Below are 18872 nucleotides of genomic sequence, written 5' to 3'. Positions count from 1 at the left end.
TACATACTTAAATCTAAGGATTTTTTTTTTTTTTGGGGGGTGTGAAAGAATTGATGTTCTTAACTATGAATCACAAATAAAAGCAGCAAAATTAATATTCTGACTAATAAGTTTGTAAACATCTAATGCTATGCATGCATGGATAAGAATTAGGAGTAGATAGCATTGTACGTATATGAATCCACATAAATTACTGTGTGTATTTATATACCGTATATATTACAGTATATGGTTCCATCTATAAAATTTGAAAAGCTGACGATTTTGGCAGTTGAGACAAGCTAAACGGACCCCACCGTTGGATTTGGCACCACATTGTTAACTATCACGTCATCTGACAGCGCTTGAATGGGACATACTCAGACTTTTTGTTTCAAGTGTGATTATATAATAAGTCTACGTGGCATAAGACAAGTTCAACGTGGTGGTATGGACAATGTCACAATGGTCCGACTCAATGGACTTCTCAATTTCTTTGCTTTTCAATGTCAAGGTCACAGACATTATATTATATATATACATACATATATTAGTATGTGTGGTGCTTGGTTTCTTTACTTCAAAATGTTATTGATTTCACATGCTAGTACAAATGTATAATAATCCACTTCTTTTTAATAGTATTCTAATCATGAGTTCTTACCCAAAAATATAAATAATAATAATAAATAAATAAATAAAATAACCCTTTAAAATTTCCAAACCAAAGATATATTGAAAACATAAATGAAATCAAGATAGTTCAAACCCAAAATGTAATGACTACCTCCAAACATAAACAACATTAATATATAATGAAAACAACGTTCAACTGCAAAACAATCATATGATTGGTAGGTGAATATGGACATTGTGTTGCTTCACATGATTAATGCTAAAGAGTACTCCTATAAAGCAACAAGCCAGCCAGCGTATATGCAAGACAGAGAGTGCCAAAAAAAGACCTAACAATCAACAGTTTCAAAGTCTGTCAACACCAGCATAAGTTAGAAAAAAGCAGTGGTCCCCCATTTCATGTTGAGGCATGAATATATATATATATATATAGAGAGAGAGAGAGAGAGAGAGAGAGAGAGACTTATAAGGTCTTCTATTTAGAAATTTCCTGGTAGATTCCCAAATCTAACCTGCTTAACTTTTATAACTAAAGCTAAAACTTGCAAAAGCAAATTCAGTATAAATCTTGAATTCTAACCAAAAAGGCAAGTAAAGCAACAGATGACCTAAATACCTTTTTGCTTGACAAGCAACTTTATACACACATGCTGAAACATACTCTCTTCAAGATCCAGACAAGAAATTCAAATTCACATTAGTGCGCCAAAAGAACAAAGAAGAAAAAACAATAAAAAATAACAAAACACAAGGTAGTAACCGGATATCAATCACGTCGGATGAGCCATAACTAAAAACCAATATCTCTCACATCTGGAATCATAACCTTTCATAATCTCTGGTCACATTAGCAGAGTTTTCTGGGACTCAATTAATGATCTTTTGCATTAACAAAATATTTTGAAATATTACAGTATTTGCATGTTATACAAGAGTAAAAAAGAAGCCATGAAAATTAAAATGGTCACTTGAAGGAAACTGCAAGAAGATTGATATACTAGCTCATATTCGTTGCCAAGTCCAAGTTGCAACACTGACTTTGGATGCGTTTAAGCAAGGATGAAACCGGCTCCTCTCTTCTCGTAAGAGTATTCGATGCCTTCAGCAACTCGAGGCAGTTGAAGGAGTTGTTGGCATTGGGATTGGCATCTTCGTCGGGGTTTCGTTCCCATCAACAGCAGAAAGAATCTTACCCGGAGTTACAACAAGCATTTTTGTTATTAGGGAGTGCTTTCTGAAGTGCATTTGGTGTTCTGTTCTGGTCTTTGCATATTTGCAGTGTTGGCCTTAGATGATAATGCAGAAGATACAGGAGAAAGGCTAAAAATATGGAAATTGGTGAGGTTCATCAGATTATTCTCCATGCAAAGATGTGTTGACGTCAGTGGTGGACTTCCCGGGGTCTTGCATTGTCTGCTGCATGTCAGCCCAGTTATCCGTTCCAAATGTAGAAGGTGGAGTAAAATTCAGATTTTGGGCTGCTGAATTTTTCTGCTTCTTCACATTAGAAGCATTAGCAGCAGAGCTTGGAGCAGCTGTAGTCGCCTTAGTCTCAGATTTCTGCTTTTTGGGTTTTGGCTCATTCTGATTACTTGGCAGATAACTGCCCAGGATTAACTGAAATAAAAAGAAAAGGGTCAGCAAAAGTGATGAACCATGGTTCATCACACAATTAGGGAATTTCCATCCAATATCACTCAAAAGGACTTCAAGAGAGTAATATCATTCAACCGCCAAAGATGATTTTGAAAACATCCTGCTATCTATATTTGGTTAGGAATATACTCCACAGCCATGTTCATTGACCAAATAGTCTGAATAGAATAAAGTCAACCCCTCCCTTCTAACTCCCCAATGGAAAAGAAAAAAGAAAATTATATCTATATATATGGATATATATATAGAGAGAAAGAGAGAGAAACAACCAGGCTTGTAGCCTTGTCTTTTCCAAGAAAAAAGAACTTGCCTGAACAGGAGTGGCAGCTATAAGTATTCCTCCAAGTGCGCCCCTTAAGAAACAGCCATCAGGGCCTGACAACGATATGGTCAAGCCACCAGCCCTACCAAATTTCGATCCCTCAACCTCTGTTGGGGTGAATGACCCTTGTAGTGAGATAATCTCAAAACATCCCTACAAGAAATTGAAGAGATCTGGTTATCCATATATAACAAAATTAAAGTCATAAATTTGGCTAAAGAACATGACCTAATGCAACCATGGCGGCTTCACTTGTCAGCTGCTAAAACATACATAAGCCATTGTTCAAAGTCAAATACAACTGCTTGTATAATGTATTCCGATATGGAAGTTGAGCCAAAATTTTAGTGCACAATTAGCTAATTTGGTCTCTTTCAGCATCTTTCTTTTCACTCATGCTCCCTTCAACAAAGCTTAAACTCAACTCTTTGGAGCCTCCTCTCAATGAATCCCTCTCATAAAAAATTATTGAAGTATAAAGACATACGAATACACATGTATACATAAATAGAGAAAGTCAGCTCCTATTCCCAGTTCCTTGTAAAACTATCCTTCAAGTTTGCCACCCTTCATCATAAACATTTTAAGGCCTCTAGATATAGGCCTATTCCACAAGTATAATGAACCAAAAAACAACGGAAAAAAATTGCAACAATGAAGATCTAAAAGCACCTCAAAGCTCTTAAAAGACCTAAAAACAGAGGTCTGACAAATTACTGGAGAATATTGAATGAGCAAATAATGAAAAATAGAATCAACTAGTGAACTGTCCATTTTTTGTCAAAATCTTCCAGACTTAAACCGGAAACCCAAGAAATAACCAAGGACTGCAATCCTGGAGACAAAAATCAACTACTTAATGGGGGGGGGGGGGGGAAATGAAGCTAGCGAGAACACTAGTAATTCATTAAAAGAAAATTCTTCACAATAGGTGTAGTAGTCATGTCTAACTCGAAAGGAAAGGATGGATATCTGCTAAACACATTGCAATAAACTATGAACCCAGTACTGCCAGAGGCAGAGAGAGACATTCCCAACTCCTCAGAAGATCTCTAAGATGCTTTCCCGATCTGTTCCAATATTACATAAACATTCCAAAATGGGTGAAGCACTTATGATGGACTTGCTGAGGCTTTGACAATATTTTGTTCAAGGCAATAAAAGAAGAAAGACAAGGCATAAGCCGCATAACACAATCTGACTGTACTTACAACCTACAATTTGGGAATTACAGTAATCTTACCCCAGAACACATATCCATGCCCAGATAGTGGAGTCCATGTAACATAGCTCATGACCCTATCTGACAAGAAATAAAATCATTATGTTCTTCTTTAAAAGTCTATTATGCTTCATATTTTTCTGTCTCTTCATGGAGAAAAGTTTGGTGCAACATGAAAGTTGCACTGTCAAAGATCCATCCAGATAATTACTATGATTTTAACTGCTTTCAGTTAATGAGGAGTTTAACTATTACCTATTTTAAGTAAATATCACGAGGAAAATTGGTTTAGGAAGTCACTGAATAGAGTTAATTCCTCCTATTTCATTAAATTTTGGGAGCTGTTGCCTGGTTCAGTTGGTAAAACGTTTAAGCATCAGTGCCGCTGGTACAAGTTTGAGCCTCAAAACAGCCACCTTGAATAATTGCAAAAGTTAGGTCTGTCTCAAGTCCTCCCTGCCCAGGACCCTGCCATGGCGGCACCAGAGCTCGGTAATATATCAATTAATACCCCTTTATTTCATTAAATTGTAAAATATATCAATTAATAGAGACGCTCTATAAATGAAGCATTCAATATCACATCCTAAATTTAGATAATCAGACCCATAAAAGGTGCACTATAACACATTAAGTTTGGTATGCAGCAAAGCCATCAATAAACAGTTCAGTCATTATTCAAGAAATTTATTCATTGTAAGGAAACCCAAACTTATAAGTAAAAAAATTGTTGAGAAGAAAAGATGAGTGCCATACTTCATAGGTCATAGTACCCCCAGAAGAATGAGGCTGTCGAAGTGTAACATTTGAAATTGAACCAACAGCAGAAATAACGCAGATAGCTCGTGGCCCTTGTTGAGAAAATGAGATAATCTTCATTGTTATATCCTACGAAACCAAAATAAACACACAGATAAAATTTTATAATAGAACAACCAATAAAATGTTAAGAAGGCATTATATAAATCATTTCTATGTACTAAGAATTTTTATATTCAATGACTTTTCATTTTTTTGTTCATCTTTTCCTCACGTATGGAGAATCTTTGTATCTTTGAGAGAACATATTTTTATTGCAATGCATGTTTCAAATGACGATGAGCTGGTTGATTATGTCCATCCACCACACAAGAATCATAGCATTTCTCATTGTCTATGGTGTACGTTATTTATCAATGATATAGTTTTAGTCAATGAGCCTAGAGAATGAGTGAATGCTAAATTGGAAGTTTGGAGAGAGCAAGGTTAAAATAAGTAGCAATAAAACCGAATACATGGAGTGTAACTTTAGTAAATCTAGAAATACAAATAAAGATGTAGTAAGGATTAAGAATGAAGAGGTGCAAAAAAGTGAACATTTTTGTTAGTTAGGCTCAATTATTAATAATAAAAGAGAAATAGGAGATGACGTTATTTATAGAATCAAGGCAGAATGGGTTAAACGGAGGAGTGCATCTAGTATATTGTGTGATAGGCATATTTCTATCGAACTATTAGACCGACCATACTTCATGGCACATAATGTTGGGCAGTTAGGAAACAACATATGCATAAAGTGTGGCAGAAATGAAAATGTTGAGATGGATGTGCGATAAGACTAGAAATGATAGAATTAGAAATAATTACATTCGGAAGATGGTTGGAGTTATTCGAACATGTTTCAAAATTATATATATTTATTTTTATAAATCTCCTGAAATGACTTTAAATATATTAATTCCTAATTTTATGACACAAATGACAAGTTGCCTAGTTGGTATATGGAGACTTTGAGTTTCCATTTTGCCAAAAGAGGTCGTTGGTTCAATTCATTCATGATGAAGCTGATGCTTTCACTTTTAACTGATGCAACTTCTAATGACCAAGTCCAAATTTGCCACAAGAGGTCCTAGGTTCAAGTAACGCTGAGGTCTCTGAAGCACGGACACAGGTACGACACGACACAAATACGGTAACACGGCAAATTTCAAAAAAATAAGACACGGACACGACGGGGATTCGCCTATAAAATTATATATATATATATATATATATATATTCAAAATCCACAATACCATAAATCTAACCTCCCCCCTATATTCAAAATCCACAATACCATAAATCTAACCTCCCCCCAAAAAATACTGCAATAAAAGAAATATTTCAATTAATTAAGAACAAAGCAAAGTTATCAGCAACTTTACAGTTTACATTTTACACACATCCACAAATATAATTGTTCTGATTTCAATATGTTTTTCTTGCTAGTTTATTTAATTCCAGTACTAAGATGAATGAATCAAATAAAAAAATAAACATAATTGAATCATAAAATGTAATAAAAGTAGAAGTTCAAAATCTCAAACAAAAGAATCAAAAGAGTTAAACTTCTAAAATTACATTAGGTACCCCATTTTTCTTTAAAAAAATTAAAAAATATACCCCACCGTGTCCGGTACGTGTCCTCCGCGTGTCCCAGCCATGTCCACCCCGTGTCCCAGCTGTGTCCACCCCATGTCCAATAAAAAATAATTTCTGGACACTTCACAGAAGTGTCTGACACTGGTACGGGACCCCTGGGAGGGGTGTCCGTGCTTCATAGGGTCCTAGGTTCAAGTCACGCATGATGAAGCTGATATTTTCACTTTTAACCGATACAATTTCTAATGACCAAGTCCAAATTTGCCACAAGAGGTCCTAGGTTCAAGTCACGCATGATGAAGCTAATATTTTCACTTTTAATTGATGCAATTTCTATTGACAAAGTCCAAAATCCGGAGAGATTCTGACGTTTTATTCAGGATTTTAAGTTATTGATTCCTCATCGATTTCAAATTCAAGATTTCAGTGGGTTTCCAAGTCGATTTCAAACTCAAGATTTCAGTGAGGATCCGGTGAATATTTGACAACGGGATCTTAAATTCCAATCATATTTCTAGTAAAAAAAAAGGGAATTCTAGGAATTCTAATTTGGTAACTTTTCCAACTTATATGCTTGATATACACACCAATATAAGTGTTTTCATTAAAAGTATAATTTCTCAACATTATATGTTATTTTGGACGAATGATTGGACAAAGATGAATACATGAGTTCATAGAGGGTGCCACTCTATGGACATTAAATTGTTGAATCTGGGTTAGTTGAATCCCGATGATAATGCTGCCAATTTGAAAATCCAATTGCACCTAGGAGAGGTTTCAACTATCTTCAAGAAGCTATTATGCACCTCTAAGCCTTGATTTCGTAATTTCTTGTTAATTTTTTAAATTATGCTATTTTGGAATATTATTATATTAATGATATCCTCTAACAATGAATATATTGTTATTTATGTGATAGCCACTTTTTTTATCCTGCTCCAACAGGAGTAGCACAATTGGAAATAAAATGAGAGAAAATCAATTAAGATGGTTTGGACATGTACAATGAAGACATTTAAGTGAGCAAGTTAGGAAGAGTGACATAGCATTGAGAGTGATACTAGAGGAAGATGAAGACCAAAATTAACGTAGGTAAAGTTAAAAAAGAAGAATATGATCACATGTGGTTTGACAAAGGCTATGGCCTTATAGACAGAGAGGAATGAAAACGTAGAATTCATGTAGCTGACCCCAAGTAGTTGGAAAAAATACTTGGTGGTGGTGGTTGTTGTTTTCATTGTCAAAGTAAAGCTTGTATGTTAAAAAGAATATATATGGATAAATTTTCATTTGTCTTCCATTATGGAAATTTGCATTAAGACTTGCGCTCTACTAATTCCTTTTAGAGTGCATATTATGTCTTTTTGAGATAAGGTAAGTTAGTTGATCGACGCTCTTTATCCTTGAACTCGGCCCACATATACTTAGACTGCTCAAGCGAGTCTGCAGCTTTGGCTTCTTCAAGCTAGGGGAGTTCACCAGACAACTCTTCCCAAGTCTTTAATTGGAGAAAGAGGAGGTGACACGAGTGAATAAGAAAGATAGAATTATTCATCACCCAATGGAATCCACCCAAGGGATACAAAGTAAGGATAACAAGAAGAACTCCTCGGAAACGTCACACCTCATCATAAGGTGTTCAAATTCTGCAATGTAGTCTTCAACCAAAACATCCTCTTGCTTGAAGTTGTGAAATTGAAGAAAAGAATCTTGTTGATAGTTCTCCGGCAGAAACTCTCTTTAATTCCTTCTTTATTTTTTCCCATGTTACAATTCTACTCCTTCCTTCACGAACTCGTCGCTTCTTAAGGTAATCCCATCAAATGGAGGCATGCTGCTTCAATTTGATGGCTACTAACTTCCATTTACGGTGCTCCGAAATGTCTTCAAAATCAAAAACCTTTTCAACAGAGTGGAGCCAATCAATGAATTCATCCGGATGTTGCCTTCCTTCAAACTCTGGAATTTCAACTTTTATATCATAATATTGTTCGAATTCATCCGGATGTTGTCTTCCTTCGAACATGACAACGAGGAGAAGCCTCTTCGCTCGATGAGAAATTTTGGGCACGATTGAAGGGGTTAACCTCCTCCTCTTCATCATTTGATACCAAATTGATGCAGGAAAATTATGGAAAAATAGGAGGTAACACAAGTGAACAAGAAAGATAGAATTACTCACCACCCAATGGAATCCACCAAAGGGATACAGAGTAAGGATAACAAGAAGAACTACTCCTTAAAAGTCAATAGGGGCTTAAATAGTGAATTGGAACAACCCTCCAACAATAGGTAGATTTCCAAAACAAACTACATAAAGACCAAGGAAGAAAATGAAAATGCACAAGACTTCTTTGACTCAACTCTAAGTAAACTTATTAAAGACTTAGGGACTTGAAAGTCCATCAAAACAAGACCTAAAAATCAAAGTAACAAACTTGGAAACTCAACAAAATGTGCTGGAACCGAGAAGAGAGATGAGCAGCCCAAAAACTATCAATTTCCCGAGTTTCAGAATTTTCAGTCAGCAAAATTGCCCTTTACCAAAAAATCCATAACTCCTAGGAATGTCTAAATTGCGCACAGTTTTTTGAATTTGAAAGCAGACTAATAGAGCTTTCCAACCATATATAACTCTTCTTCTAATTCTTCTCCAGCTGTAATCAGCAAAGCTACAAAGTTGACCCAAAACGACATTCTGCATTTTCTAAAAAAACTTAGCCTAAATAACATTGAGTTGGTTGAGCTTTGGCAAGGGATGCTCCGGCGTCATTCTGATAGGCCTCAGATTCCACATAAACGGCATTCACCTGCTGATCCAATGCATTCTCCTCCCGAGATTTGGGGTTGTTTGGAAACACGCTCACTATAAGTACAATCGTGAACCCCAACTTTCACCCTCTCTCTATTCTAGGCTGGGATTCACCCTTTAGGTCTTGATTGAGCCTAGGACTGCAGCACCAAGGAGAACAGGAAAGTGGACCGTATTGGTAATTTTGAGAAGTTCCTAATTTTTATTTTTATACTTCTTTTCCTTATATAAGGTTGAAGCCAAGGACATGGTTTTAAGAGTTGAAGGTCTGTGTATCAGTCGAGTTTTAACGGACTCGACCAGGTTCAAGTTTGATATTCACTGATATACATTGGGATTTCAAATCACACAAGAGACCTAGTTTTGACCGAGTCGGCCAAGTTTCGTCTGACTTGGCCAAGTTAGGGCATCTGATGGTGTGCAAGGTCAATAAAATTTCACGTCACAGTTTCTGATATTGTTACATAATGAGGGCAACACCCCTCTCTCCAATCCCACACACAAAAACAAAAGAATCAATATTCGGATATTAACACAAGTCTTTATAATCCTTCAGAGGCACATGAACGGGAAAGGCCATCAAAATAACCCCAATAGGATATAGACGTGCCACCAAGGGACTTCCTTGCCCCCTGACAAAACCTTCAAACCCCCAAGAATGACAGCTTTAGGAGAGCCCATTTCATCAACCCAAAATGTATATTATAAATTTATGATGAATTACTTAAGCATAGTAATTCACTAATTGTTAATCATTTGTAATCGAACCTCCATGAGAACATAGAAACACACCTTTAAATATATGCACATATGTCAGCTGGCCACTCACCTCAATCATCATGGTCATGATAATGATGACAATCCCAATGAGGATGAAAATGGAGATTTATTACAAATAGCACAATAATAATGATAAAGACAAAAGGTAATAAAAAAAAAATTATGTTATAACTTTTTATACAGGGAATTGTAATAAAATTGGGCAACTAGTTATAGTTGCATTAATAATTACCAATCCAGAATGGATATCAACTAAAAATTAAATACATGATAGGAAATTTTTTATAATAAGTTCAAAGTTCTACAAAATTGGAGACGTGCATAGGAAAAATTTTAAAGAGTGTTTGAAATGCGCAGGTAAAAAAAATATTGGGAAAAAAAAAAAAAAAAAAAAAAAAAAAAGGAATTTGTTCCAAAAATCAACCTTGATTTTCGAGAATTATTACGTATCCATTTCAATAAAATCCAACTTTTAATCCAAAAAAATTTAGACAATGTTACACGTATAAAAAAAGACGAGGATATCTACAAAAATTTAGACCAAAAGAAAAATAATAAGTTATTCTAATTGTTTCTAAAGGATTTACATGACCATTTTCATTGTCATTTCATCTAAAAATGAACATCTGAAAATCTTATCTATGTTTAGGATTTTTAATTATAAATGCCTAGAGCTTCAAAAATGCAATAAAAAATTGGTTTCTAGCAACTTGCTCCCCACCCCTTTCCTCTAGGAATGAGAGTAAACTCTAACATCTGCCCCTAGCGCAATAAAAAGTTGCTCACGCTTAGAATTGGAAGGTTGGATCTGTTGATGTAGCCATCTAAGTCCAAAAGAACGATTAATGTTGTATGCAGCCCAATACAAAAGGTAACATCCAAAAATGTTTAAGCTTATCTTGTGGGAAGATAAGGAAAAATAGAACGATTAATGTTACATGCAGCCCATAAGCCAACAAAAACAAAAAAGTGAATCAAGCATATAAGGACTGCTACACCCCAATACAAAAGGTAAACATATCCAAAAAATTTAAGATAATCTTGTGGGAAGATACGGAAAAATATAAGGAAAGACAATCTTGCATATTAGAAGGCCTGTGGTGGGTCCTCATTTTTGGTATTGCTCGATGGATTTTACTTGCCAAAGGAAAAAAAAAAGAGAGAGAGAAAAGAAAGCTGCATATGAATCCGACAATAATTGCATCTCTCTTGAGCAATACAAATCTAACAATCACCAAAGAATACACACTTGTTTCCAAAAGGCAACACCAGTTTATTTTTCATATTGTGTGCTGCTAAACAAAAAAAAAATTTCATGGTTCAACTTCATCTTCTCTTATTTTAGTAGCCTTCATTACAAATTCCAAGAACAGGGAGACATTTCCAGATCCCACAAAGAAAACTCTCCATCACAAATTAAGATTTAAAAATGCAGACAATGTAAAAAACTAGTACATGGTTGAAACTTTAAAAAGGAGTAATAGCCAAGATATATTTCACCCCACGTAGTCGGCAAGAGGTATCAAGGTGATGAAAAAAATCCAAAACCAAGATTATGATATTTATAATGAAGCTTGTTTCTTTTCTAGTCAGACATACCTCACCAGAATTAACAATGATCGTGTGAGGAGTAAAATTGGCACCAGAAGTATGTGTGAAGCATTCACCTACATCAAAGTAGAAGTGTGAAAATTATTAGTACATTTGAATTATAGATTATGCAGAAAATCTGCAAATTTATAAATTCAGTATTCTCCCCTCCCCTGGAGCCTATGATTGGATAGAATTTTCTATGACCATGGCAAGGTGACAGTAAAGAGATTCACCAAAATTGAGAAGGCTACAGTGTTTGTATGTCTCTTCATGTTGAAAACAACAAAAACAACGTCAACAACATTGTAAGAATCCATGCTTCACAAGATAGTGGACAACTGGAGATTCATGGAAAGTTTACAAGCTAAATTTGATAAGTTACAAATAGTTTTTGGAGAAGGTGGCAAATGCAAAGAACTGAAAGGTATTCTGGACTTCCTTAGTTGTGACAAAATCTATATCTGCACAGATGAAAATAAATAAATCACCCACAACAGCAGCTTCGCTGGGTCATAAATCATCTCACATGCCCAGATCACATGCTGAGAATAAGTTTGCTATTCTATCCTAGTGGTATATTATCTTAATTATCTAGCTCCTGTCAAAGTATATTTGAATAAAAATTTATAGTAACAAATATAATCCTGGTATATATTTCACTCTTCAACTATTATGGATGGTTTGGCTTTTCATTTCTCATGTAAAACTCATACTCAACCCAACATCACCTTACGGTGCGCAAAACTCATAAATGATAAACTTGGGAGTAAAAAGCCTACCTTCATATTACTGATTCCATCTTTAGAAAAGGAGTATACAAGACAACCACCTGAATTTTTTTGACCAAGAACCAACTATATGCTAAAAAATGACTAACAATGTTTGCACTTATATTCAACAAAAACTATCAAGTATTTGCATACCAACTAGTCAAAATATGACCTCTATTGATAAACCCACATGGTCAAAAGAATTGCTTCAACTTAGGCCCAATAAGGTTTATTCTACTAGATAACTAAGGCAATAAATAATTCAACTGTATGCATCCCTTAAGATCCATAAAATTCAACGAATTCCTGGAAACTAATCCCAATTTCATAATCGCTGAAATTCATTGAATTCAGGAAGGCCGTGATACTCTATTTCTTTAGGTTGTGGAATATCCTACTGGAATAAAAGCCAAAAGTCTCATTTGAGGTTTTGCAAGGGATAAACACTCCTCCTTGGGGACGGCTTACTCCATTCCAGGTGTCAAGCTGCTATTTTCTCAGGCTAGTGCTAGTTATTAGCATATTTGTTGCAAAGGAACTGAACATTTGAAATTTTTTTTTTTTTCTTTTTGCTAATAATGCTAGAGATATTCAGGATTGTATAACTCTCTCAAATCCTTTCCTGTGAGAAAGATATTCTACTGTCCCTAGGTTAACAGAAAAAGATTGTATTAAATTAGAGTAAAAAAGTTATGGTTCTTAAGTGTTCTTTCCGACGATTATGTCAAATTAGACCCAAAAGCTATAAATCTTTACTGTTCTTTCCCTCCTTGCCATAGCCATACATCCATTTCATTAAACCCTACTACTCGACCAGTATATTCGTAAATGAAGGTACCCAATGCTTCTAGAATGGATCAGTCATTGTTCAAAAATGTACTCGTTGCTTCTAGGAATGGATCAGTCATTGTACAAAAATGTACCATTTACTTGCTCAGAAGTAACAATTTACTTATTCATAATTCATAAAAATTACCGAAATGGGAAAAAAAATGGACAAATTATTAAAAAGAAATTCCAAATTCATATTTTTCACCAGGTGAGGCTTTTTGCACTATCCCCTCCCTGGTTCCCCCCAGCTCAGCAAAAAAATAATTAATTAATTAAGTAGATTTAATAATAAATAAATCTTGTTTCAAGTTTATAGAAATAATTTCAACTTCTGAAGCAAATAAATTTAACTCAAATTCAAAGGTTAAACCTTTACCAAATATAGAATTTAATGGCCTTTATCAGCGAAAGTTCAAACCACTCGAATCAGATAAGAAGATTTGGCAATTTAATAGATAATGAATATCAAAATGTTATTTGCAAAGTGACAGTCATTATTAGAGTTATACGAATGTATTGGACAGGAGAAGAAATTTTGCTCAGAGAGCCAATCTTGTCTACTGCTATCTAAATTAGAGAGCTCATAACTTTAATTGTACATTACACCACTCAAAGAAAAGGAAATGAGGGAGTAGGCCTTTGTTTATATTGGTGCCAATTAAATAACTAGTTTTCTGACAAATGCTTAGCACCTGTTCATTAGAAAGGACAATGGGACTTAAAAGTTTTACATTAAATCAGACGGTCAAAATTTGACACACATTTGTCATAGGCATTAGAATTCTGTAGCAACATGCAACATAGTCTGTTGAATTTAGTTAATCAGGACTTGGCATCCAGAGAGGGTTGAAACAACTCTTATTTCATCTGAACTTGTGATTGCATAACTCACTAACACTATAATTTGAGCTAGCTTGCATATCAATGTATTTTGCCATGAAATGGCAAGAAGTAACAGATTTAGTCCAGGAGGAATAATCCTCACAATTGCCCCAATTGCTTAAAAGACCTCCTTTGTCCCCCCAGAAACAAACATTTACTTTCAGATCCAAACAGAAGCATCACATGAAATGGTCCCACATAAACTTCAATATTAACAACTCCTCAAATGGATGACTCAAATCCCAAGTCCAAACAAAAGTTGCAGCTAAAACAAATACATGCTGTAAATAATCACGAAAGATAAAATGAAGCTCTTGACATTAATATCAGAACCAAACCAAAGGGACAAAGTGGATGTTGAGTAGGGTGTGAGTATGTTTCTTGGCAATGAAATAAATAAAAATCTGAGATATTAAAATGCTAAAATTTAAAATGGAAATCAGCTGCTAAAGGTATTTACCAATATTACTTGAATTCTCCCACTCAACTCTATGTCGTTTCTTGTTCACCGAACCCTTTGGCCGCCCTCTACTCTTTCTGGCCGAGAAGTCACCAGTAGGTGGTGTACTCTGCTTTCTGGCTGAGAAGTCACCAGAAGGTTGTGTACTCTGCTTTCCGGCTAAGTCACCGGTAGGTGGAGGAACCGACGAAGAAATTGGCATTGGCAACAATGCTTTGGAAAGGGCCCCATCTGGTCCGTACTTTCTTGGTCTACCTCTCTTCTTCTTTTCAGCCATTCCAGGCATTCCCATGCTCACTGGCATTGCAGCCACTGCCGGTGCTGCAGGCACCTCGGTTGGGTTTACCGTTCTAGGCGCCACATGAAAATTTGATGGAGTCTCAGCTCCAATCAGAATCACTCCTGCACTGATACCTTCTGTGACTTCCATGTGGTTGAATCAAACACTACAATTATCTGTCACATAGAAGAAAGAAACTCATCAAACATCAAGAAAACAAAACCCCGAAAATGGAAAGAAAAAGAAAGAAACCTTCAAGCAAAACCAGTACTTCATCATATAGAAACAGTAAAAGAAGCTTCTTCAAGCTCAACATGTTCTTTAGTTTCAAACACACAAAAAACTAGTAAAGAAGACAAAACTATAATTAAATCTTTTACCAAATAAAATGGCACAAATATGCAAAAATAACCAAAATTAGTAATAAAATCTTGAACAAAATTATTAACCCCCCTTCTCACTCTCACTTACACACACACAAAAGATTACTAAACAAACAAAACTGTAATAAAATGTTAACCGAATTGTTAATTAATTATGAAAAAATAACACCCCCTCTCTCTCTCTCTCACTCTCACACACAAAATTAGTAAACAAGCAAAATTGTAATACAATCTTAACCAAATTGTTAAAAAATGAATATGCAAAAATAACAACCCCCCCTCCTCTCTCTCTCACACACACACACAGACGCGTACACAAATTAGTAGACTACAAGAATAAATAAATAAATAAAATCTCAACCCGACTTTTACTAAATTAAAAGGAAATCTACAACCAAAAAATAAGTATGAAGCTAAAAAAAAAAAAAAAAAAAAACTCAAACAGACATTTACTTAATTAAATCTTCAAAGAAGGAAAAAAATCCATCCAAAGTCCATAGCACAAAAAAAAATATATATATATATATATAATAATAATAAAGGAAGAGGAAGAAAAAAAATAAAAATAAAAAGTAGAAAATCATCCAAAACCCACCAAAAAATCAAATTCATACTCGACATTTCGTTTGAACCTCAAAGATTAAACATGCAACCCTCAAACCCATATAATAAATCAAACGTAAAATCAGAAATCTACACATAATCAATTTCAAACACAACCACAAACTGTAGCAATAACTTCTAAATTCAAAATCAACTGTTCATATAAAAGCAGTAAAACTTACACTGTTTTCTGTCAGAGCCTTTTCAAACTCGCAGAGCTCGAACAGTATTCCAATGGCGTCCTCTGGTCACCCCACAAACAGATCAAAATTTTCAAAAATCAACAAAAAAACAAAGAAATTTTGTTTTTTTTTTTCTCAGAAGTAACCGTTGTTCCGGCGAAAAAAACATGTTTTAAGTTGCCCAAAAAAACCGGTCCACATATTTATACATATAAGGTGAGTGAAATCTATATACAAGTTATACTACTATGTAATTATGTATACATAAATATGTGGGTATATATATATATATATATATATATCGAAATAAAAATAAAAGGACTATTTCATCAAAAACACCCTTACTTACTATTCTGAGTTTGCAAATTATATGACAGTTTTAAGTGAGTAGCGGAGAGTGAATTGAAATTAATAAAATTAAATTAAATTAAATTAAATAGGGTTGCGAGTGAATTGATTCTTCATTACCTGAAAAATGAGGCTAAGGAGTGAATTAATTCTTTTTTTCCCGAAAAATGAGGCTAGCTAGTGAATTGGTTTTTGGTTACCAAGAAATGAGACTAGAGAGAGAGAGTCTATCTTTGTTGAAAGTATTAAGTTGAACAATTGCCTCATCAATCCGCTTTTTATAACGAAAAGAAGTTTACCATTTTCCATAAATGAAAATTAAAATTTTTTTAAGAGGAATTTGAAGTCCGTGAAATAAATGAAATTTCAAGGGAATGGTCAAAAGGCTAAAACAGTATTCTGATAATAAATGAAAATTTTGAAAAGAAAGTGTGTGTGTGTATATATATATATATATATATATATTTGAATTTTGATTTTTTTATAAGGTGAAAGTGTAAAATCCCTAAACTATTTAAATATTGCAAAATGTCCCATTAACTATATTTTGAAGCAAAGTAGTCCCTAACTTTACAAATATTACATATTGCCCCTTCGGGTCATCCACCAAAGTACATTATCCTACCGTCAAAGTGTTACAATTACTTATTTATCCCCACTTGTTAATTTATCGTAAAAGCTATAAAATATCATGTGTAAAATATTTATAATATCCTCAATCAAGTTAAAATTATTGATGAAGATCATATTATATTAGAGAGGAAAATGTAAAAGTACATTGTGAAGACTATATATATATATTTTTTTTTGAGACAATCCTTTATTTGAAAATTAAAATAAAAAAACGACGGGTCATTAATTGGACTACTGGACTTGTTTCGACCAACCTGACTCTAATACAATTGTTTAGAAGATTGAACTAATGCCTTTAAACGCCTATATCATTGTGTTGGTAAAATATTGCACCACTAATTTATTTATTTATTATTTTGTAAATTTTTGTCCAAAAAACTAGTTTAAGATTGAGAAGTTGAAAAAGGAATATTGCTGGTTTTATGGTTTCTTGAATTGAAAATAACTCACCTTTCAATATATATATATATATATAGAATCATCGTATGTATGTGTGTGTGTGTATATATATATATATATATATCCTAGGGATTTCCAAGTTTTATATGAAGTCAAACAAACAGCCATATTGATCAAATAAGCACTGAGAATGGTCAACGTTGTCAAACTACATTGCAATAGCAAATTGTTTCTTATAGAGCAAGGGGTAAAATGGTCATATGACCGGGCATTTTGGCCAACAAATGCAAAACCAAAGTCAGGTGACTCTGATCGCTGGAAAATGTTTAATCCGTGACCTAAAAGGCGGCAATATGTAATATTTGTATAGTTGAGGGTTAATTTGTTCCTTATGCTTTAGGGTCATCCCTGCAATTTTTCAATAGTCTAAGGGAATATATTTTATTTTATTTTTTTTTAAAAAAAATTTAGCTATAAACAGATGGGGTCACTTTTATGCTAATGACCTGTAAATTGAGTTTTTTTTTTTTTTTTTTTTTTTTTGAGATAATACAATAGGGAAGTGGGGGGTAATAAATTATTGTGAAGGGATTCGCTGCATTGTCAGCTTGTTTTCCTTTTTGCATCCTATTATTTAATAAAAGTTGTATTAATTACACACTTATTAATTCATCATAATATTAGGAAAAAAAAATATTTCATCATAATATTACAATAAACCTAAAAATACAATATTATATGATACTTTTCCGGGTAAGAATGATGCCATTAATGTTTGACGAGATATAAAATTATTATTTTTTCTATTAATGTCAAATATATAATATTATTATTGTGTTTTTTTTTTCCAATAAATATTAATTTTATTTTATTAATGTCGGTTTTATGAAACCATTAATGTATTCTTTTTTCGGTAAGTATGATACCGTTACGGGATATAAAACAATTAATTTTTTTTATTAGTGTCGGATATGTGTAATCATTAACATCTTATTTAATTTCAAGTGTTCTTAAATTGAGTTTACTGTTCATTTCAGAAAATTCCTTTTCTAATGAATTCACCCGTGTGGATTAACAATGATTTATACTTAGATTTAAGGTTTTTTTTTTTTAAAAAAAAAAAAAAAAGAATTGACTTTCTTATTATTCTCACTGATAAGAAGTTTGTAAGGAAGTATGTATTAATATTCTCACTTTTTGCACCCTATTATTTAATAAAGTATGTATTAATTACACACATTAATTTATCATATTATTTTACAATATATCTAAAAATGCAATTTTATATGATACCATTAATGTGAATATATATATTTCTTTCGATAAGTATGATACTATTATTGTTTGACGAGATATAAAATTATCAATTTTATTTTTAATTAATGTCGGATAGATGATACCATTAATGTGGTTTTTTGATGACGAGATATAAAACTATTAAATTTTTTTTATTAATATGGAATACATGTAATCTCTCATAAATTACATGTTATTTAAAACCTGCTCTAGAACCGAGATTATGTTCTAGTATTAAGAAAATTCCTTATCTAATTAATTACCTGTGCAGATTAATAATGATTTATACTTAGATTTAAGTTATTTATTTATTTTTTATTTCTTAAATAATTGATTTTCTTAACTAGATAGGTGAATCATGAATAAAAACAGCAAAATTAATATTCTCACTAATAAGTTTGT

At 33.5% G+C, this 18872-nt stretch overlaps 1 protein-coding gene across 1 annotated transcript; it reads right to left on the bottom strand.

Moving 5' to 3' along the window:
• Positions 1-1370: 1370 nt before the first annotated feature.
• On the bottom strand, positions 1371-16372 carry LOC132299101 (AT-hook motif nuclear-localized protein 7-like). Its single transcript, XM_059795557.1, has 7 exons — positions 16263-16372; positions 15795-15856; positions 14347-14802; positions 11410-11477; positions 4572-4703; positions 2582-2746; positions 1371-2232 (listed from the first exon to the last, which is right to left on the bottom strand). Exons 3-7 carry the CDS (start codon positions 14774-14776, stop codon positions 1969-1971), a joined length of 1059 nt encoding a protein of 352 aa, XP_059651540.1. The 5' UTR covers positions 14777-14802; positions 15795-15856; positions 16263-16372; the 3' UTR covers positions 1371-1968.
• Between the last annotated feature and the right edge of the window lie 2500 nt (positions 16373-18872).

Source organism: Cornus florida, unplaced genomic scaffold (assembly GCF_030987335.1).
Source record: "Cornus florida cultivar Cherokee Brave unplaced genomic scaffold, ASM3098733v1 CherokeeBrave_3.0.0_Hap2_Chr03, whole genome shotgun sequence".
Lineage (NCBI taxonomy): Eukaryota > Viridiplantae > Streptophyta > Magnoliopsida > Cornales > Cornaceae > Cornus > Cornus florida.
Note: the sequence above shows the minus strand (reverse complement) of the source record. Positions and strands in the feature narration are given on the sequence as shown.